Source organism: Hemiscyllium ocellatum, chromosome 32 (assembly GCF_020745735.1).
Source record: "Hemiscyllium ocellatum isolate sHemOce1 chromosome 32, sHemOce1.pat.X.cur, whole genome shotgun sequence".
NCBI lineage: Eukaryota > Metazoa > Chordata > Chondrichthyes > Orectolobiformes > Hemiscylliidae > Hemiscyllium > Hemiscyllium ocellatum.
Window position 1 is genome coordinate 35,452,644 of NC_083432.1, and position 22,632 is coordinate 35,475,275.

Genomic DNA, 22,632 nt, shown 5'->3' on the forward strand with positions numbered 1-22,632 from the left:
TTTGTCAGAACTCACTCTTATTTGCCATCAACACCTTCTCTAAACCAATGCTTTGTTGCTTTTTGACAACCATTACCATTTCCTTGGTTATTTGTACTATGGCAGCTTTGATTTCTTATCTTTTTCTCATTCTAGCGTTTCCCTGACCTGTCCTTGTGTTCCATTTATCCCTTCTCCCCTCCCATTTTTTCAATAGCTTAAATCTAAAACATTTCTAGCTTTCTTCAGTTCTGAATAAAAATCTTATGGTGCTTGAACTGTTAACTCTGTTTTTTTTCTCTACAGACGTTGCCAGACGTGCTGAGATTTTCCAGGACTTTTCTTGCATATTAGGAATCCAGAGGCCTAGGCTAATGCACTGAGAACTCGAGTTTAAATTCCATTATGGCAGCTAGAGGAAACTAAATTAATACCATTGAAAATTGAAACTAGTCTCAGTAAACATTGTCGATTTGTTCAGAATATCCATCTGCTTCGCTACTCTCCTTTGGGAGAGGAAATTCACTAAGCTTACCCTGTCTGGCCAACATAGCTCCAGCTATGTCTGTCTCTTCACAGGGTACATGGAACAATCCATCTTCCGTAGTTACACCAGCACCATCCCCACCTTTTCCTCCACTACATCGATGATTGTATTGGCGCCACAAGGAAGTTGAATGGTTCATCAACTTCACCAATACCTTCCACTCTGACCTCAAGTTCACACGGATCATCTCCGACGCCTCCCTCCCCTTCCTCAATCTGTCTGTCTCCAACTCCAGTGACTGACTCAACAGAGGCATCTATTTCCATTCCATCGACTATCTTGACTACACCACCTCTACAAGTGCGATCCCTTACTCCCAATTCCTCTGCCTCCACTGTACCTGCTCCCAGGAGGAGCAGTTCCGCTCCGCAACATCCCAGATGTTCTCCTATTTCAGGGACTGCAATTTTCCCTCCCAAGTGATCAACAATACCCCCCAGCACATCTCCTCCACGTCCCTCACCTCCACTCTTGATCCCCACCCCGCCAACTGCAACAAGGATAGAAACTCTCTGGACTTCACCTTCTACTCCACTAATCTCCAGATACAGTGCATTATCCTCTGCCATTTCCATCATCTACAGTCTGACCCTACCACAGTGGCTCAGTGGTTAGCAGTGCTGCCTGTCTGTGTGGAGTTTGCATATTCTCCCTGTGTCTCTCCGATTTCCTCCCACAGTTCAAAGATGTGCAGGTTAGGTGAATTGGCCATGCCAAATTGCCCATAGTGTTAGGTGCATTAGATTAGATTAGATTAGATTAGACTTAGTGTGGAAACAGGCCCTTCGGCCCAACAAGTCCACACCGACCCGCCAAAGCGCAACCCACCCATACCCCTACATTTACCCCTTACCTAACACTACGGGCAATTTAGCTTGGCCAATTCACCTGACCCGCACATCTTTGTGACTGTGGGAGCACCCGGAGGAAACCCACGCAGACACAGGGAGAACGTGCAAACTCCACACAGTCAGTCGCCTGAGTCGGGAATTGAACCCGGGTCTACAGGCGCTGTGAGGCAGCAGTGCTAACCACTGTGCCAACGTGCCGCCCCATTAGTCAGGGGTGAATGTAGGGGAATGGTTCTGGGTGGGTTTCTCTTCGGAGGGTCGGTGTGGACTTGTTGGGCCGAAGGGCCTGTTTCCACACTGTAGGGAATCTAATCTAATATAAAATCCTATCTGCATGCTTGCAGAGACCATTCCCTTCATGACTCTGTTAGGTCCACGCTCCTCACCAACCCACCCTCCACATCTGGCACCTTCCCTTGCTGCCACACAAGATTAAAACCTGCAACCACTCTTACCTCTGTCCAAAGCCCCAAAGGATCTTTTCACATCCACCCACATCATCTACTGCGTCAGTTGCTCTCGATATGGTCTCTACATCGAGGAGACAGGATGCCAACATGTGGAGCGTTTCAGGGAACATCTCTAAGACACACCCTTCAAACAACCCACTGCCCTATGGCTAACCATTTCAACTCCCTTTGCCACTCCCCGAAGAACATGCAAGTCCTAGACTGTGTCCACTGCCAAATCAAAGCCAACTGCCAACTGGAGGAAGAATGCCTCATCTTCCACCTTGGGACCCTTCAACCACTTGGCTTCAACTTCACTAGTTTCCAAATCTCTAACCGCCCACCCCCCCCCAATCCCATCCCAAATCCAACCCTTCAACTCAGCACCACCCTCTTGACCTGTCCTACCTGTCCATCTTCTTTACCACCTACCTGCACCCTACCCAATAATCTATCATAATAACTTCAACCTGCATCCATCTATCGTTTTCCTACCTGGTTTTGCCTGCCCCATCTCTCCATTTATTCCTCATCCCCATTTCCCCCTCCACATTCCTAATGAAGGGCCTATGCCCGAGACACAGACTCTCCTGCTCCTCGGGTGCTGCCTGATCTGCTGTGCTTTTCCAGTGCCACCCATTTCGACTCTATATGTTACTTCAGCCCCAGAGCAATGTGATTGCCTTAACTGCCTCTGAAATGACCTCCCAAACCTTCTGGTTTCAAGGGCAATTAGGGTTGGAAACAAATGCTAGCCTTTCCAGCAACATCCACATTACATGAAGGAATAAAAGTCTCTTTAGAGCCTCTCTAAAGTTTGAGTTAGTCTATCTCCGTGTAAAGAACCTACCTCTGACGCCTCCTCTATACCTTCCTCCTAACACCTTAAAACTATGACCCCTCATGGAAGTCAATCGTGCCCGGCTATTAACTGTATCTATGCCTCTCATTACCTTGTACACCACAATCAGGTCACCTCTCTTCCTCCTCCTCTCCAGAGAGGAGTCCAAGCTTAGTCAACCTGTTTTTGTAAGACAAGCCCTCCAGTCCTGACAGCATCCTGGTAAATCTCCTTTGCATCCTCTCTAAAGCCTCCGCATCTTTCCTATAATAGGGCAACCAGAACTGGACACAATATTCCAATATGGTCTCACTAGAGCTGCAGCAAATCCTTGTGGCTCTTAAACTCAGTCCCCCTATTAATGAAAGTCAAAACACCATATGCTTTCTTAACAACCCTATCGATTTGGTGGCAACTTGAACTTAGGGATCTATGCACTTGAACATCAAGATCCTGCTGTTCCTCCACAGTGCCAAGAATCCTGTCTTTAATCCTCTATTCAGTATTCAAGTTCGACCTTCCAAAATGCATCACTTCACATATATCCAGGTTGAACTCCATCTGCCATTTCACAGTCCAGCTCTGCATCCTGTCAATGTCGCGCTGCAGCCTGCAATAGCCCTTGATAATACCAACTGCATCTCCAACCTCTGTGTCATCACCAAATTTACTAACCCACCCCTCCACCTCCTCACCCAAGTCATTTATAAAAACTACAAAGAGCAGAGGCCCAAGAACAGAGCCCTGTGGGTCACCATTCACCACTGACCTTCAGGCAGAATACTTTCCATTTACAACCACTCTCTGCCTTCTGTGAGCCAACCAATTCTGAATCAAGAGGGCCAAATCTCCCTGAATCCCATACCTCCTGACTTAATGAATGAGCCCACAATGGGGAACCTTATTAAATGCCTTTCTGAAGTCCATATACACCACAGCCACTGTCTAACCTTTGTCAACCTGTCTCGTCGCCTCCTCAAAGAATTCAATGAGACCTGCCCCTCACAAAGTCATGCTGACTGCTTTTAATCACACTGTGCTTTTCCATATAGTCATAAATTTGTCCCTCAATTATTTCCAAAACCTTACTGACCACAGATGTAAGACTGACTGGTCTGTAATTGCCAAGGATTTCCCTATTATCTTTCTTGAAAAGAGGAACAGCATTCACCTCCCTCCAATCCTTTGGTACGACTCCCGTGGAGAGTGAGGAAGCAAAGATCTTTGCCAGTGGGTTAGTAACCCCCTTTCTCGCTTCCCAGAGCAATCTAGGATAAATCTGGTCTGGCCCTGGGGACTTAACAATCTTGATGTTTGCTAAAATTTCCAACATGAGAGTGTGGTGCTGAAAAAGCACAGCAGGTCAGGCAGCATCCGAGGAGCAGGAGAATCAACGTTTCGGTAGTGGTGGAAGCAGAGTCATTAGGGACATGTAAGCAATGGCTGGACATGCACATAGTCAGCAGTGAATTGAGGGTGCATAGGCTAGGTTATTTTACTTTAGATAGGATTAATCCTTGGCACAACATTGTGGGCCGAAGAGCCTGTTCTGTGCTGTACTTCACTATGTTCTATTTAGTTGTGGCCAAACTACTCCCTATAGAATAAATAAACACTCTTTGGTATACATCTGATAATACATTTGCTCGAAGTGCAAAATCGAAGAATATTAAACATATTCAGCTTTCTCCACTTCAATGACCAACATCCAAAAGATGGGTTAACCTTGCTTTGTCGTAAAAGTGTGTTTGAATCCACTTGAGCTGGTGTGAAAAAGTCTTCACTTTACCGACCATTACTTTTCTAGATATAATGAGCTCAGCCATTTTCTAGTGAGTGCAGTGCAACAAATAAAACTATCCATAATTGACAAAGGGAGAGACATAATTTGGTGACAGGGAAAGCAGCAGTTAAATTGATGAATTATGTTTACCGGAGATTAGAAAATAAAAAAGTTTGCATCATTATAGATCTGATCACCTGGTCAGGGCATCCTAAACATCTCCTCTGTTGCATGGTATTTTCAACAATGTAATATTCTTTCAGATAATTTGAGTTCTGAAGAAGAATCCAATCTTACTCAAAATTAACTTTATTTCCCTGTCCACAAATACTGCCAGATGTGTTGTGTTTCTCCACACCTGTTTTTGTTTAAAATTTCTAGCATATGCAGTATTTTGCATCTTTATAATCTCTCAGCCCTGCACCAACTTAATTATGATGATTATTTTGAGTTAGAACAATGAATCAGCCATTCTGGACTGAGATGGTTTGGACCCCAAAAAGCCAGATATCTCCAGAGTTATCCATCCCTAAGAACAGCAGATGATCTGCCTCTAAGTTCATCCAGTACTGAGATTGATAGATCATTGAGCTCAAAGAAATCATGATCTGGGTCTTAAATCCAGCTCAAAAAGAGAACGTGCAACATTTGAATAAAGCTCTTAGATAAAGATGCATTTTTAGACCACTGAATGGAGGACTTACATTAACTTTTGACTTTCTATTTGATGGGTTCAATGAGTGGAAAAGTGCCAGCACTGGCCCCACTCCCTGAAATGTGCAGCATTTAAAGAGAAAATTGAAAACTGGTATAAAGTTTCAAAATTTTTCAGTCTAGGCTTGAGAATGGTCCAGTACTATACAACCAGAAGTCAAAATAAAACTGAGCAGAGTAGAAGATTTGTGGTCCACTTATGGTTTAACATTTTGGTGATTATCCTTTACAAATAGGGAATACAAACCCTGATGTTTAACTCGGTTAGTTTTTGTCAGGTACCTTCCTTGCCTACTGAGTAAAGCAGATTTAACAATCAGAATCTCTGTGGATGTCTTCAATGAATTTACAGGAAGTTTCCACTAGATGGGCAGGGTATTAAAACAAAAAGGCCGGTAGCTTGAAAAAGGAAATAATTGGAAAAAAATTTTTATCACTCAAAGGATATTTGTTAGAGGACCAAAAGTTAAATCCTGTCTCCTTCCCTTTTGTGCAGGAACTTTCATTTCAAATTTACGTACACTACATGATGGAATTTGCTTTCTATGGATCACTGATATTTTCACAGTTTTTTGATGTTAAACGAAAGGTAAGTCTACCAGTGACCTCTGGACATATTATGATCTGCACGTATTGATATCTCATACAAACTAATAGCCAAGATGACAATATGTTGACGGTGTCTGGTTTTGAAATGACAGTTCAAACCTGCTTTCCCAACACGTAATGGGATATCTTGTCCAGCTCACCTAAATTACCCCCTTGTTGATTGGGCTTAAGGTAAAGTTGGTAAAATCAGAGAGAAATAGACAGCACATTGAAGGCACTATTGAAATTGGGTAGAGCAATAGTTTTTAGAAAGGAAAGCATAGGAGGGTGTGCTGCAGGGATTCAATATCATATTTATGCATTGGGTGTATGTAAGTGAACAGTGGACCAGGTAATGCATTATTTTGTATCTTGTATTGGAATGTTTGCTGACTCATTTGGTAGTGCTGTTGCCTTCACATTCAGAAGATGTGAATTTAAGTTCTATTTCATGATTTGAGCACAAAAATCAGATTGACACAATGGTGCATGCTGAAGGAGTGTTGCACTGTTTGAGGTACTATTTTGGATGCAGTCCTATCTGCTATCTGGTGGACATAAAAGGTCCTATGGGACTATATAGAAGAAGAGCAATTAGGAGAGTTGATATTCATCACCAGTCAACATTCCAAAAGATAGCTGGTCATTTATCATATTGCCATTTTTGGGAGTTGGCTCAAGAGTAACAGGCTGCTGTATTTCAAGGGAAACTACACTTTGAAAGTTGGCTGTAAAGTGCTTTTGTACATCCCTGTTATCGTGAGCATTATATAAATGCAATTTTTTTTGATGGGTGTTGAGCATGCTTTTCATGGCTTGGATATAATCATAAATAAAATCAGTGTTAATCATGTTTTTATGGAAATTAGTGCTTCATTGATTTATTAAGTTAAAATGTAACCATTCTTTAATTGTGAAAGTTATTTAAAAATGTAACATAATAACATAAGAAATAAGAGCTGGAGTAGGCCAGCATTCAATAAATCTATCATGGATTCAGTTACACTTGCTCCCTGCTCACTATACCCTTTAATTCCTTTACTGTTCAAAAATCTACCTTTTGCCTTAAAAACATTCAACAAGGTAGCCTCAATTGCTTCACAGGGCAGGAAATTCCACAGAATCACAACCCTTTTAGAAGAAGAAGTTCCTCCTCAACTCAGTCCTAAATCTGCTCCCCCTTATTTTGAGACCATGTCCCCTAGTTCTAGTTCCACCCACCAGTGGAAACAAACTCCTCACTTCTTTCCGCCTCTCTTCTCTTCTCTCTCCCCCCACCCCCCCCAATTCTTTTAAATTCCAATTAGGACTGTCCCTATCGACTCAATCTCTCGTCAGAAGTCAACCCTCTGAACTCTGCAAACAATGTACGTCCCTTCAGTGCCTGTATATCCTTTCTCAAGTAAGGAGATCAAAACTGTACAGTATACTGTACTCTAGGTGTGGTCTCACCAGCACCCACACACTGCAGCATAACCTTCTTATTTTTAAACTCCATCATTCTAGCAATGAGGACAACATTGTATTTGCATTCTTAATTACCTGCTGCACCTACAAACTGACTTCTTGTGATTCATGCATAAGGACACCCACATCCCTCTGCAGAGCAGTATGCTGCAATTTTTCACCATTTTAATAAATTCTGCTTTGTTATTCCTACCAAAATGGATGGTAGGAACAACATTGTACTCCATCTGCCAGATTCTTGCCCACTCAGCATGTATATCCCTCTGCAAACTTTGCATTGTCTGCACTCTTTTCTCCCACTCCCCTCATCTTAGTAACATCTGCAGACTCTGGCACACTACACTTAATCCCCAACTCTATAATATCTATGTAAATTGTAAACAATTGGGGTCCCAACACTGACCCCTGAGGCACACCACTAGCCACTGATCACCAGCTAAAAACTACCCATTTATCATCACTCTTTGCTTTCAGTTAGTTAACCAATCTTCTATCCATGCTTATACATTACCCATAATGCCACACATCTTTATCTTGTGCAGCAGCCTTTTGTGCAGCACCTTGTTGAATGTCTTCTGGAACTCCCAGATACATCACGTCCACTGGTTTCCTGTTGTTCACTGTGCTTGTAATGTCCTCAAAGAATTCCAGTAAATTTCAGTTAAACATGGCCTGCCTTTCATGAACTCATGCTGCGTCTGCCCAATGGGACAGTTCTATCCAGGTGTCTCGCTATTTCTTCCTTAATTATAGATTCAAGCATTTTCCCCACCACAGAAGTTTTAAGATATCTGACCTTTAGTTACCAGCCTTTTGTCTACCTCCTTTTTTAAAACAGTGGCACCACATTTGCAAAATTTAGTTTTTGAATTCACTTTATTCTCATTTAGAGTTAAAGAGTCAAACAGCACAGAAGCAGACCCTTGAGTCCAACCAGTCCATGCTGAACATAATCCCAGACTAAACTAGTCTCATCTATCTGCTCCAGGCCCATATCCATATAAGCCTTTCCTATTCATGTATTTATCCAAATGTTTTTTAAACATTGTATCCACATCCACCTCTTCCTCAGGAAGTTCATTCCACATGCGAACCACCCTCTGTGTAAAAAAATATTTGCCTCCCCTTTTTTTAAATCTCTCTCCTCTCACCTTAAAAATGTTCCTCCAGACTTGAAACTCCCTAACAACTCTATCAAGACCTCTCATTATCTTATAAACTACTATCATGTCACCCTTCAACCTCCTACGCTCCAATGAAAAAGTCCCAGCCTATTCAGCCTTCCTTTGTAATTCAAACCTGCCATACCTGGCAACATCCTGTTAAATCTCTTCTGAACCCTCTTCAGCTTGACAACATCTTGCCTATACTGGGTGAGCAAAACTGGATTCAGTTTTCCAGAAGAGGCCTCACCAATATCCTGTACAACCTCAACATAACATCCCACCTCCTATACTCAGAGGACTGAGCATTGAAGGCGAGTATGCCAAACCTTTTTAACCATCCTGTCTATATGTGACGCAAACTTTAAAGAATTATTTACCTCCACCCCTAGGTCACTCTGTTCTACAACATTATCTAAGGCCCTACCATCAATTGTATAAGCCCTATCCTTGTTTGTTGGACCAAAGTGCAATACCTCTCATTTATCCAGATTGAACTCCATCTGCCATTTTGCAGCCCATTGCCCCATTTGATCAAGATCCTTTTGTAATCTTAAAACCTTCTTCGCTGTCTACTGTGTCACTGATTTTGGTGTCATCCACATGATTACTAACCATGCCTTCTATATTCTCATCCAAATCATTTATATAGATGACAAACAAAAGAGGACCCAAAACATCACAGGCCTCCAGTCGAAAAAGCAACCCTCCACCATTACTCTGTCTCCTGCCATTAAGCCAATTATGTATCCAATTAGCAAGCTCACCCTGAATCCCATGTGATCTGACTTTACCACTTATTCTACCATGCAGAACCTTGTCAAAGACTTTACTAAAATCTAAATAAACAAAGTCTACTGGTCAGCCATCATCAACGTTTTTGGTAACTTCCTCAAAAACTCAATCAAGTTTGTGAGATACAATTTTCCTCACATAAAACCATGCTGTCTCTCCCATTCACATTTTGCCTCTCTAAATGTCCATAAATACTGCCTCCTTTTATAGTCACCTCCAACAATTTACCTTTAACCAAAGTCAGACTCACAGGTCTATAGTCTTTTGTGTTTTCCCTACAACCTTTCCTAAACAAAGGTACAACATTAGCCACCCTCCAATCATCAGGCACCTCGCCTATAGTTATAGATGAGAACATATTTATTCATGTCGTTGTTTCTGTAAATGGGATCTATTCCTAGTTTTTAAAATCTGTTCATGGGATGTGTTTATTGCTGACTCAGCAGGCATTTATTGCCTTTGTGAAGGTGATGATCAATCATATTCTTCAACCACTGCAATTCTCCGGGTGTAAGTATGATCAGTGCTGTTAGGAAGGGAGTTCCTGAATTTTGACACCGCACCAGTGAAAAAAATGGCAGTACACTTCAATGTCCTGATGATGTGCAGCTAGTAGGGATCAAGCAGCTGATTGTGTTCCCGTGCATCTGTTGCCTTTGTTTACCTGGTACTAGGGGGTCACAGATTTGGGAAGGTGCTACTGAAGGAAGTAATACCTCAAATTGTAATTATGGTGCTGGACATGAGGTAAAAGAGACACTGAAAAATAAGTTTGATATTTAATCTGGGAATTATTTTGAGTAATCCTTATTGTTTTTCCAGATTGTGATTCTGTATTGTTGATGTTTAAAAGCTATTATTGACTACAGCATGGTAGAAAGCAATGAAACCTGTTTATGAAAGGTGACCAGTGTAGTATTGGCCCATTTAGGCTCTTCATAGAGTACAAATTATGCATCGCAGTAAATCTTGGATTAGCTAAAAGTGTCAAAATATGAAATAAATGCCACTACTTTATCATAAAACATACTTCCCAAAAAAAAACTTAATTTACAAACCAGGCTATTACTTTCTGTAACACTTGTCCCATTATGTGCACTCTTCATGACATGTACCACAGTCCAAGGTTCCTATCTGTAGCTGACAGTTAACAAGCTCCTGCATCAACAGCATACAGATTAGAAATGACATGTGTACAGTCTCCACAATGTGTTCACTTTCTGCAACATTTTAATGCCCAGAGAAATAAACTACAAGTAAACTACAAATTTGCATTTTACCACAAAATTTTAAACCATTGCCTATATCTCCACACAACTGGAATGGAGCTGTGGATGTTTGAAAATTCAATACATTCCTCAAAATAAATTTGTTTGCTTTCATTTTATTCTTGAGAATTTAACCAGGAACTTGATACAATACCTAGATATTGCTGTGCTAATTGTTACAGACCAGGGACAACCCAGGCTAATCCCTGACCTGTATTAGCAGACCTCAGCCTGAGCAGCACAGTGCATTTGGATTATGGAGAGAAAGGCAGGCAGGATTCCTGTTTTGTAGGAAACTCAAATGCATAGCCATTTGAGGAAGACTTGGTTATATTATGTTTCCGTTGTGTTGTTGACCCATGGGCTAGAAAATTTGGTCAGGATTTCTATGACGAGTAGAAACCCAGCCTCGCTCAAATACGTCCTGTTCATACTTGACTGATTTGTGTCACAGTTGTATATACAAGGCTGCATTAAATAGATTTTTGATACAGAAGGTGGGCAGACAAGTAAAATTAAAGCCACAATCAGATTCGCCATGAGCAACTTGAGGAGCTAAATGGCCTCCTTCTATTTCTGATGCTTGTGTAAATTGCATGTTATCCTAAGATGTCACTGTCTGCAGGAGATAAGCAGGGACGTTTGAATTTTTGGTGAGATGAGAGAAAAAATGGTCAGGAGACAACAAAACGCAAACTGAAGAATTGAGTGTTATCCTCCAGAATGTTGAACAAAAACATTATGGGCGGCACGGTGGCACAGTGGTTAGCATTGCTGCCTCACAGCGCCTGAGACCCGGGTTCAATTCCCAACTCAGGCGACTGACTGTGTGGAGTTTGCACGTTCTCCCCGTGTCTGCGTGGGTTTCCTCCGGGTGCTCCGGTTTCCTCCCACAGTCCAAAGATGTGCGGGCCAGGTGAATTGGCCATGCTAAATTGCCCGTAGTGTTAGGTAAGGGGTATGGGTGGGTTGCGCTTCGGCGGGTCGGTGTGGACTTGTTGGGCCGAAGGGCCTGTTTCCACACTGTAAGTAATCTAATCTAAAAAAAAATTATTCTTTTAAACAAATACTATACTTTTTAACTGATCCTTGTTCCACTTTCTTTTAAGATCCTCCTCGTCTCCAACAAACAAAATGTGTATTACCCTCTGGTTCTGGTTTGTTCGTGTACTCTTGTGTACTGTAACATGAGAATTGAAGAAAAGTTGGGATGTGTATCATTGGTAGCAACTCTTGAATTTGTATCTGGAATTTTGCTTTTAGTTAAAGGGTTGTCCATACAATTCTGAGAATTCAGAAAAGTGGACCATCAGATAAAGCAGCATCCCTCTGTCACTCAAATATAATGCTATCTAGGTATTGTGTCAAATTCCTGGTTAAGGACTCTGATCCATCTGGGCCAAAAGAGAGTGTACTGGTCACAAGCTTGTGTATCCTTAGCTGGGACTGCAGTCTACAGATTATAATACCAGTGGAACACCACTAAATAAGCCAGATTAAGGCAAGGAATGGATTGAAATGAGACAAGATCCAAATGATGCAGGTTGCCTTTCACTTCTTTGTTTTTAGGATTTTGTTGTCATGTGTATCCATCATCATGTCACTATTCTGCTACTTACAATTGCGTATGTTGCCAACATGACACGGGCAGGAGCCATTGTTCTTCTGTTGCATGACGCAGCTGACATTGTTTTAGAGGTAGGTATAAGAAACGGGCTTTGAAAATATAACATTTCTTAATCAGTTAATATGTACCAGCTAAGCCATGTACTTGGATTCTTACAATGCAGATAATCCAACAAAGATATCCATTACCCAGGTAATTATGGGATTAACTTACAATGTGGTGATGAAAACAGTTCTTCAAAACTGTTGTTAAAAATGGCAGATTTAAATGTAACCAGGCCTGTGGTGTGTGCTTTCATTCAGCTAAACTAATGATATTATATTTTCTTTTTAAAAAATCATTAGAATTAACAACGAAAAACAAGACCACTAACTCATCAAACTATACCAATATTTCCTCTCCTCTGCAAATTATCTATTCTAGTCACTCAATCCCATTGAAGTTTTAAATTTTTTAATCAATCTGCTCAAATGTTATTACACACTACTGAAGCAGATGGGATTTGACGTAGGCCTGTGGTTCAAAGGTAAATTATACACTTTAGCCTGTTTTACTATACTCTTTCTACCCTTCCTTTTCAAATACTTAGCTAATTTAAATGAAGTTCCAAAGCTACCTGTAGAGTGAAGCAATCTGCGTTCTAACACCATCTTGCATGCTATTTTACTTTTACCTTATTCATTCAATCCTTTTATACCTTTTATTACCTGTATTCCTACAAAATCCATTAGTCCCAAAATTCCAAGGCCCATGTTCTCTCACTGAAGTGCAGTAATGTCAAGTTTACAACTGCATACAGTTAAGGATGAGGATATGGGCTCCCATCCCAAATATTGATAGTGTCATAAAGTAGATGTGACCATAGCAGGCACAAATGTCAAGAAGGAAATTAGAATGTGACAGCATGCCTTTCTGATGGCAGAGTTGGAACAACACTTTCTTATCCTGTACCTTACTCTATGATTAGGTGATTTGTATTTAAAAAATAGTTAATTGTAGGAATAAAAAAAGTACTTGGCAAGATGAACCAGATTGACTTTTTCAAAAAGATTGTGTAAGATGTTTAGGTTGGAGGATGGAATTGTGCAGTTAGCATCAATTTAACATATTAGGATGGCAGAAGCACACTTGGAACAATGTGAATGCAGACGAGGAGCCTCAGAAGGCTAATCATCATATTATTGATCGACGTTATAGATATAGAAATGAGAATGATTTGTCATTGCCGTGCATTGCAGGGATTAAAGATTAAAAATCACAGAGGGGTCACATATTCAACTATTATGAGAATGTTTCCCTTGGTTGCTATCATAAGATCCTCACTAGAATAAGAGCAGTATTCAAAAGTTAGAGGGATTTTGGGATTCTACAGAAATGTTGAGAAAAAAGATTGAACAAGGATTCCAGGCATGTTTCACAATGGAGAACTTGTGAAAATTCCACTTTAGGCAAAAGAAGGTAGATGAATGTCAATAAATGAGAAGCAAAATGTTAGGAATTAAGGAAATTTGTGAAATTAAGAGTGTGAGCATCAAGAGCAAAGTGGAAAAATTGAGGTATGAATAACTAGTAATGTAACGACAATGAAATGCAAGGAAGAATACAAAGCTAATAGAATACAAGAGTTGGGAGGTTATGATGAAGCTGTATAGGACATTGGTTAGGCGACACCTGGAGTACTGTGTGCAGTTCAGGTTACAACATTATTGAAAGGAAGTGATTACTCTGGAGAAGTTGCAGAGGTGATTCACCAGGATGTTGTCAGGGCTGTAGCTTTTCAGCTATGAAGGGAAACTATAATGGCTGAGGTTGTTTTCTTTGGAACTGAGAAGGTTGAGAGGCAACCTGATCGTGCTCTACAAAATTATGAAGGGCAAAGATAGGATTGATAGCAATAAACTTATTCCCTTAGCAGAAGGGTAAGTTATGAGGAGTCACAGATTTAAAGTAAGGAGCAGGAGGTTTATAGGGGATTTAAGAAGATATGTTTTCACCTACAGGGCCATGCATAACTGGAAATCACAGGATGGAGAAAGGCAAGAACCATTATAACATTGAAAAAGTACATAGAGGATCATGTGAAGCACCATAGCACAAAGGCTATGGATCAAGTATGGGGATTAGAATAGATAGTTCTTGACATTGGTGTGATGTTGATGTGCTGATGGTCCTCTTTCTGTAACGTAATATTTAGACTCTGGGGAAGCTTATTAAGACTTAATGCACTATTAATTCTGTAATTTAACTCTGGTTAGTTGTAATTTTTGATTCTATGTTGTATCAACCAGGCAAGTCTAGAATAGTATAAATGATTCAATAGAAAGTGATGTAGTCATTTTGATCAATGATAAGTATTGCCATTAAGTTATATCTAGGCTGGGTGCAAAACCTTTAACTTTGAGTGAGAGTGGATGTCATACACTTAAAATAAGAAAGTTCCTTTTGGCAAATCGGTGTAGTGTTGAATCAACCATTATCTGTAAATGTCACTGGAAACCACCTTATAAAAACAAAATGCTGAAAATAGCAGGTTAGAACACATCTGTGGAGAAAAACAGTTAAACTTTTGGGTCAAGATGATTCTTTATCAATAGAATTGTGAAATGCACAGTTTCATTGTTTAAAGTAAGCATATGGATAACTTGCCTGTTGAATGAATGCTTCCTGCAAGTTGTATGTTTGTGTGGGCGTGGACAATTTTCTTACAAATTTACTGATTATGGTCAAACCACTAATTACTACTTCCTTTTAAATACAGCTGGCTAAAATGGCAAACTATGCTAAATGGCAAACACTTTGTAACATTTTCTTCTTGATGTTTGCTGTGGTCTTCATTGTAACCCGTCTGGTAATATACCCCCTCATGTAAGTAACCATTTCTTTATTTGTACAGATAAGCTTAGTTTCTCTTGATTAAGGAGAGGTAAGATTTTCTAATGAAATGGTTGCCTTTTTTTCTTTTATGTACATGTATTTTGTTTTGTTTCTTCCCCTCTTCTTTTGACTGTGTTGACTCATATTGGAAATCATAAACTCCAGTTACGCTTTGATACCTCAGCCAAATGTACACTCCTGAGCCCATATTCTGAATATTGACAGATTGTTTGTTTGCATTATTTTGACATCAGGACTTCACCCAATGTCCATTTACATCAACTTTCCAGCAACCAAGGCTGATAATTTAAATTAAATAAAGAACGGTGGATGCTTGTAATCTGAAGGAAAATCAAAGTGATGGAATAACTCAGCAGATCTGTGAGAGAAAGAGTTAACATTTCAAGTCCAGTGATCCTTTTATCAGAGTTCTGAACTCAACATTAACTCTCTTTTTCTCCCCAAAGATGCTGCCAGATATGCTGAGCTTATCCAGTGTTCCTGAAAACAACTTTCAAGCTAATGTTGAAATCAGATAACTCAGCACAGACTGAGAAATGAACCTGGGATCTTCTCATTTGTAGTTTAACTTTGGGGGAAGAAAAGGATGACAACAGCCTTGACAGTGATTCTGATTCCGTGAACAAATTAGTAAATGACAGCCAGTTTTCATTGACTCCAGAAAAGTTGAAATTTAAAAGCTCAAAATACTAAATACGCTGTTTATTCATGGTGCATAATAACATGAATGAGTTGCCACCTCCATTGTAAAGCAGGAAGACATTTCAGTTCAGCTTGTTAAGTTGTCATCCACCGTATTCCCTAGTTTAATTACAACCAACTTTTAAAAAATAATTTGGATGAATGCATGTGATAAGATTGAATAAGATTGCAAACATTGCCTTAGGTTAAAATTCATGAATATTTGGACATGCCAAAGCTCTTCTGTAGAAAAAGAAAGTAACAATAGCAAAAATATATTTTCATATGACATTGCAACAGTATTATTACTTAGATTGACTATTTTGGATTGAGGGAGAAGTTTCATGAAGAAACAAATTCCACTTTACTATCTGTAGTGAGCCATGATTTTGAGTATAACAGGTCAATAATTTGATTAACAAACGTAGGAAATTGTTCCCTATTGCAAATAACAGTAGGAAAACACTTTGGATTAAACATTTTGGGCGGCACAGTGGTTAGCACTGCTGCATCACAACGCCAGAGATCCGGGTTCAACTCCCGCCCCAGGCGACTGACTGTGTGGAGTTTGCACGTTCTCCCCGTGTCTGCGTGGGATTCCTCCGGGTGCTCCGGCTTCCTCCCACAGTCCAAAGATATGCAAATTAGGTGAATCGGCCATGCTAAATTGCCGTAGTGTTAATTAAGGGTTAAATGTAGGGGTAAGAGTATGGGTGGGTTTCGCTTCGGCGGGTCGGTGTGGACTTGTTGGGCCGAAGGGCCTGTTTCCACACTGTAAGTAATCTAATCTAATCTAATTCCCAAAGTCAGGAGCAGTAGCGCAATATGTATGACTGGTGTATTTTATCCACATCATCGAAGAGGAAAAGGTTCAAGTTGATTTCTGTGGCTTGTGTTCTGATAGACTACTTGTTTTCATATAGAAGGTGTTGAATTTAAATGTTGCCCAGTAATTTGAAGATCGTGATTGCAAAATTTACATTCAGGAATTCAAAATCCTGGACTGCCTCATGTCTCAGCTAGTTGAGGTTCTCTGTGTCTCACTTATCTTGCTATTGAGGTCTTCAATTTAACCAAGCCTTGCTATTCCTGACTTAGTTGTCTAACATGTCTTTGAGAAGCTATTATAAGGAATCTATGTATCCCATGCTTTCAGCAGCTGAGGTGGCAAGAGATCTATAAATGAGTGGAAAAGGAATGTATAGCATTTTGTATTGCACAAAAAGAGAATATTATTTCTTAGGAGTAGCGAGAGGTTGCTTGGCTCAACAATCTTCTGAACTATTTCTACCAAGTTCTTAACTATCTCCAAAGAATGCAACTGATGACGTAATTTCACTGTTTGCTAATTTTACTGAGTTAATTTACATAATTTGAACTAAAGATACTTTCCAAGTGACGCTGTTAAGTGAGCTTCACTTGTGATCACGAGTATTTTTGGGGCTGCATACTGCCAGTTCACTCTATCCTGCAATTAGCAAGGGACAAATAATTGGGTAGATTTTAATTCCTACTACCCATGTGGTAATCTAGCAGGGCATCTTGCCTGTCATTAAAGTACCTGACATTTTTGCTCTGATTTCAATAATTTTTTAAAGGCAAGTGATTCACCCACTAGCTTATTACCCAAATAATGAATACCTCTTCCCCCATTCATAATGTATGATTCAAATTTGTTTTCATTTTTTAAATATTGCTCAGCTGACAAGCTGTATGTGTAATGTGTATTTTTTGTTTTACAGGAGCATCAGATCTGTGTTTTATGAAAGCTGGGAGATCATAGGACCTTTCAAAATCTGGGGCTTTATTAATCTTCTTCTTATCACGCTGCTGATTATGCACATCTACTGGTCCCATCTAATCATTCGTATGGTGTTTAAAGCATTTCATAAAGGAAAGGTAAACCTCTGAACTTATCATTTTCAGTAGATTATAATTAGGACCCTGACAGACAGTGTTGTCAACAATATAAAATTGATTTAATTGAAGCCAAAGCATTTTTGTTTCCCAGTGTCAAAAGAAAACTCCCATTACTCTGTCTCAAAATGAGCATGTATGCCACTCGGTCATCTAACCTGTTCCACCCTTTAGTAAGCTCATGGCAGATCTGCCAACCTCCAGTAACTTTTTATCCCCTTACTTATCCTCTTACTTACCTCTGCCTCAAAGGAGGAAGCCTGATGCATCATTCGCTTAAGGTAAGAGGATTTAGAAATTGTAGGAAGTGTGACAAGATGGAATTCAGGGGATGAGTTTTGCAAAGTATGTGAGAAGTAAAAGGGGATACCATCTTAATGGGGGCTCCCATTACATAATAGCACTCTCTGTCGACAGTATCCCATTTTCCTAACCCCTGGTTTTATAAATGTTTTAAGAAGTGGATATCCCATTCCCACACACCTGCCCATAACAAATGTATTTTGAAATGAGCATTGTGTTTTGGAGTCACTTGAACTTTTAGCAATCTAAGTCAACCCTTAATTATGTATTAATGCATATGGTAAACAGGCAACTGACTTCAGCACCCAGCCGCTACTGATTATTAGGCCTGTTGGGAAGGCTGTGTCCCAGCTAGCTGTAATATGTCCTCAACTGAATACCCACCTGGCATGGACTCATAGTGCTGAATATTATATATCTGAACTTTATCCTCAAAAAACTGTACTCAGTTGTATCAGTGTGAATTCTTTCAGCCTCCCACACAATGTCTGTCAGGTGAGAGTGCCAAGAAATATTAAGGATCCACATTCACTAGGAATTGGTCAAAACATCCAAACTCATTTTGTGGATTGGATTCATTCACTGAAATCACATTTGTCGGATGATTAGAAGTTGAAGCTCCATTGAAGGACATGAGACAATAATATAGACTAACACTTCATCTCAGTGCTGAGATCATTGCGTTTTTGATATACTACCAATCATTATCCAGTATAACCATAATTCAACTCCGAAGGCTGTGAACTTGACTTCTTGATGCACAATCAATAAAGTTGTTCACTGCCAGATCTGGTCACAATGTCAAATGATGCTATGCTCTATTATTTCAAGCCATGACTATTTGCTACCCCAGGATCATTGTGGAAGGTAAATTCGACACTTCCAACTTCATGTTGATTCTGTCTTATACTATGTTTCAAATATCTCATAGAATATTTTGATAGCACTAAGATTGCCCTGACCAAACAAATTATATTCTCTGTGTCAGCAACTCCAATGTGTGATTTGTCAACCATGTCATCCCTGCAGCAGTTAAAGATCACATCCTCTTCCACTGTCTTTCCAGCTATCTGATTCATAATGTTGGAGACAGCTGTTGTTCCTCCTGACCTTGTGTTAAAATCAAATTTCAGTTTAAAAACTCTCACGGTATCTAGTAGGATGCCCCGTAATTAAAAAAAAAATCTGCCTTCATACTAAAATGATGGTATTGCATCCAAAGCAAAGCCCAAAGAGAGTGAGAATATCTGCTGGAGACGCTGTTCCACTGTTTACATTTAGTATAGTTGGAAATTGGACCTCTTATTGGCCCTAGAGTTCATTGCCATTTTTAACAAGATGCATTAAGAGTTCAATTACATTCACCCAAAAGCAACAGTATAAGTCCATCTTGTTAGCCTTATAGAAAATGGCGCAGAATATCTCTGACATGACCATGCAGGCATACGAATAAGGAGCAAGAGTCAGCCATTCAGCTCCTCAATCCTGCTCCAATGTTCAATAAGATCATGGCTAATCTGATTGTGGCCTCAACTCCGAGTGCCCACCTGTCCGAGTTAAACATAATCAAGAATCTTTCCACCTCTGTCTTTAAAAATATTCCCCACCCCTACCTCCACTCTCTGAGGAAGAGAACTTGTGACCCCTGAGAGAAAAGAAATTCTTCTCATTTCTGCCTTAAATGGGAGATCCTTTACTTTCATACTGTATCCCTGTTCTAGTTTCTCTGCCAGGATAAACATCCTTGTAGTAACTGCTCTGTCAAGTCCTCTCAGGATCTTGTCTGTTTTGGTAAGATCATATTATTGTTTTAGATTCCAAAAATTATAGGCTTAACCCATCCAACTTTCCCTCATACATAACTCTTTCCGTCCCAAGTCTCAGCTAAGTCAACTTTCTCTCAACTGCTTCTAATACGTTTATATCTTCCTAAATGAGAAGACCAAATCTGTGCACAAAGGTGACCTCACAAATGCTGTATATTACTGTAACAAGACATTTCCACTTTATATTCCATTTCCCTTGCAATAGGCAACAACAAACAATGGAATGTTGCTTTTGGAACATTCTGAACTGTAGGAAGTAAGCATCCTTCATTGAACCAAAATGTTGTACTTTTTCCTGATTGTTAGGTGTCTAAAGATGATCGAAGTGATGTGGACAGCAGCTCAGATGATGAGGATCAATCTGAACAAAATGCTCATGCGAAAACATCATAATAGACTTTAAAATGACTGACCAAGAAATTCTACAGTTTCTCAGGATGCAAGTCCAAGCTGCAAAAGAAACAGGAAGCATTTTATTTAAAAAAAAAACTTCTCTGCTGTGCAAAATGTGCATTTGTGACATAATTGGCTAGAAATGATTTATTGTGGACTGTTTACATAAATCTATCAAAATTATAATTATTATATTTGCTAGTTCAGAGTATTATACTGTTCACTGTTAAGACCGAAATGATGAAAAGGCGAGGATATTTTAGCATGAGTGAACACTTCTGACTTCATTTCTAAAAATAAACTCATAAGCATGCTATTTTTAAATAACACAATCAAGCTTTATAATTTGAATAAAGTAAAATTGAGTTTTGAAATTGAAACTTTACATCAGAAAAATACAATTTCAAGATAAATGAAATAGGTTCACTGCACTGAATAGAGTAGGAATATAGGTGAAGTTACTAGTCCTAGAAAATAGATGTTGAATGAGCAAAATATGGAGGTGCTTTTCTGTCAGGAGTTGATTAGATATCTGGCACAATTTTAAACATAAGCAAAAAGTGCTGACTTTCTATACACCAGTGTAATCAGTGTCTGTGGAACTGCATTCCAATGTGTTTGATATCCTTCAGCAGAAAAAAGAAGGAAATGTTATTCAAAAATTTATAACTATTTTTGGAATTGATGGGATAAAATAATTAGATTTTCCGAAATCTACTCAAGTGCATTGGGCACTTTCCTTTTGCAAATAGGCACCCTGACAAAGGCAATTTTTCTGAAATTCTCTGCATTCAGATAATTGTGTGCTAAGCCACACAAATGCTAGAATCTCTCAAAGACCTATGGCTGTGCTTCATGTAAACTTCTTGCTCTTCATGGATTTTAAGTGTTCAAATGGGGCACAGTTGTCCAGTGCTTTTTACTCTTAAGAACTGAAAGATAAGTCAAACTTGTATATGAGATTAAATAAGTTTTGAGTATAGAAAGAGCCTTTAGATTTATCATTGGGCTTTGAAGATGCATCAAAATATTTGTGCAAAGCATAAGGTTGTTAGAATAAATTCAAATATGCTACAAACACAGGTCCAGCAGCATCTGTTTTAAGTTGATAACCAACCAGCTCTACAGGGCTTCACAAAATGCCATTGCCCATATGATTAAAACAGTAATAAGATGTCACTTCCTTACTGACAATGTAGAAAATGGCTGCTTCTTGATAGTTTGCTGGAACTTGGGGCAACATGGTTTATAGATTTCAGCAGAGTGAATGAGATAACAGTAAAATGGATACACTGATGATTAACCAAAGGCACTGTTTCAAATGCGTTCATAGAGTCTGAAATCTTGCGTTTCAAGATTTTTCTCATTTTAAATGGGGCCTGTTTGAAAGCAGAAAACAGCTAATTATGTATGATGTGATCTTGGAATTGTTTCAACGTAATATGGCTGGCATCTTGAAAGTAATAGAAACTGGAGTAGGTCGTTCAGCCTTTTGAAACCTGTTCCACCAGTAAATTAAATCAAGGCTGAGCTACACCTCATCTCATTACCCTGAATACTTGTCTCTATCCCTTCATACACTCACTTAAAAAAAACACTCTAGGTCTCAGTCTTGAAAATTTCAATTGACCCAGCATTAAGAGTCATTTGGGCAAAGAGTTAAAGATTTCCACTTCTCTTTGTATACAAATATGTGACTTGATTTTTATTCTTAAACATAATAATTTTAATTTGACAAGTATGTCTGTTTGTTTTGGATTTCCCTCAACAAAGGAAATACATTTTCTGCATCTGCCCTATCAAATCCCTTTATCATATTAACCACCTTGACTAGATCATCCCTTGGAGAAAGTGAGGACTGCAGATGCTGGAGATCAGAGCTGAAAAACGTGTTGCTGGAAAAGCGCAGCAGGTCAGGCAGCATCCAAGGAGAATCGACGTTTCGGGCATAAGCCCTTCTTCAGGAATCTTTCCTGAAGAAGGGCTTATGCCCGAAACGTCGATTCTCCTGCTCCTTGGATGCTGCCTGACCTGCTGCCCTAGATCATCCCTTGACCTTCTATACTCTAGGAAGTACACATCATGCTTTTCAATTATTCCTCATTTTAAACCTTTAAACTCTAGTATAATTTGAGAAATTTGTGTTATAACCCTCTAAGGTGGACATCTTTCTTGATGTATGGTGCCCAAAACTGAATGTAATATTCTAGATGAGAACTGAGTACAGTTCTGTAAAAAACCCCTGAAACACCATTTCCTCACATTGGCATTCCAGTTCCCTTAAGAGCCAACATTATATTAGTCATATTGATTATTTTTATATCTATTCAAGTTTGTGAAAATTATGGTACATGGATGCCCAAATCCCATTGCTGCTCCACATTTATTACTCTCTCACCATTAAGAAAATACTGATTTGATTAGTTAGATGGAGAGTGAATATATTTATCTGTCATGAACAGCAGTGATGACATACATTTTGGAGAAGTGGTAAAGCATTTTAAAATTCTTTTGTTTAGATAAATCGTTGAACACCTGTCAGCTT

The 22,632-nt window shown here is 39.4% G+C and overlaps 1 protein-coding gene across 1 annotated transcript in view; it reads left to right on the plus strand.

The window, feature by feature from the left end:
* Positions 1-20,419, plus strand: part of LOC132830712 (ceramide synthase 6-like) — a 37,912-nt gene extending 17,493 nt beyond the window's left edge. The window contains exons 6-10 of the mRNA XM_060848534.1: positions 5,661-5,753; positions 12,015-12,143; positions 14,831-14,937; positions 17,391-17,547; positions 20,001-20,419. Coding sequence (XP_060704517.1) covers positions 5,661-5,753; positions 12,015-12,143; positions 14,831-14,937; positions 17,391-17,547; positions 20,001-20,087 — 573 coding nt within the window. The 3' untranslated portion in view covers positions 20,088-20,419. The remainder of the gene's footprint in view (positions 1-5,660; positions 5,754-12,014; positions 12,144-14,830; positions 14,938-17,390; positions 17,548-20,000) is intronic.
* Positions 20,420-22,632: the final 2,213 nt, after the last annotated feature.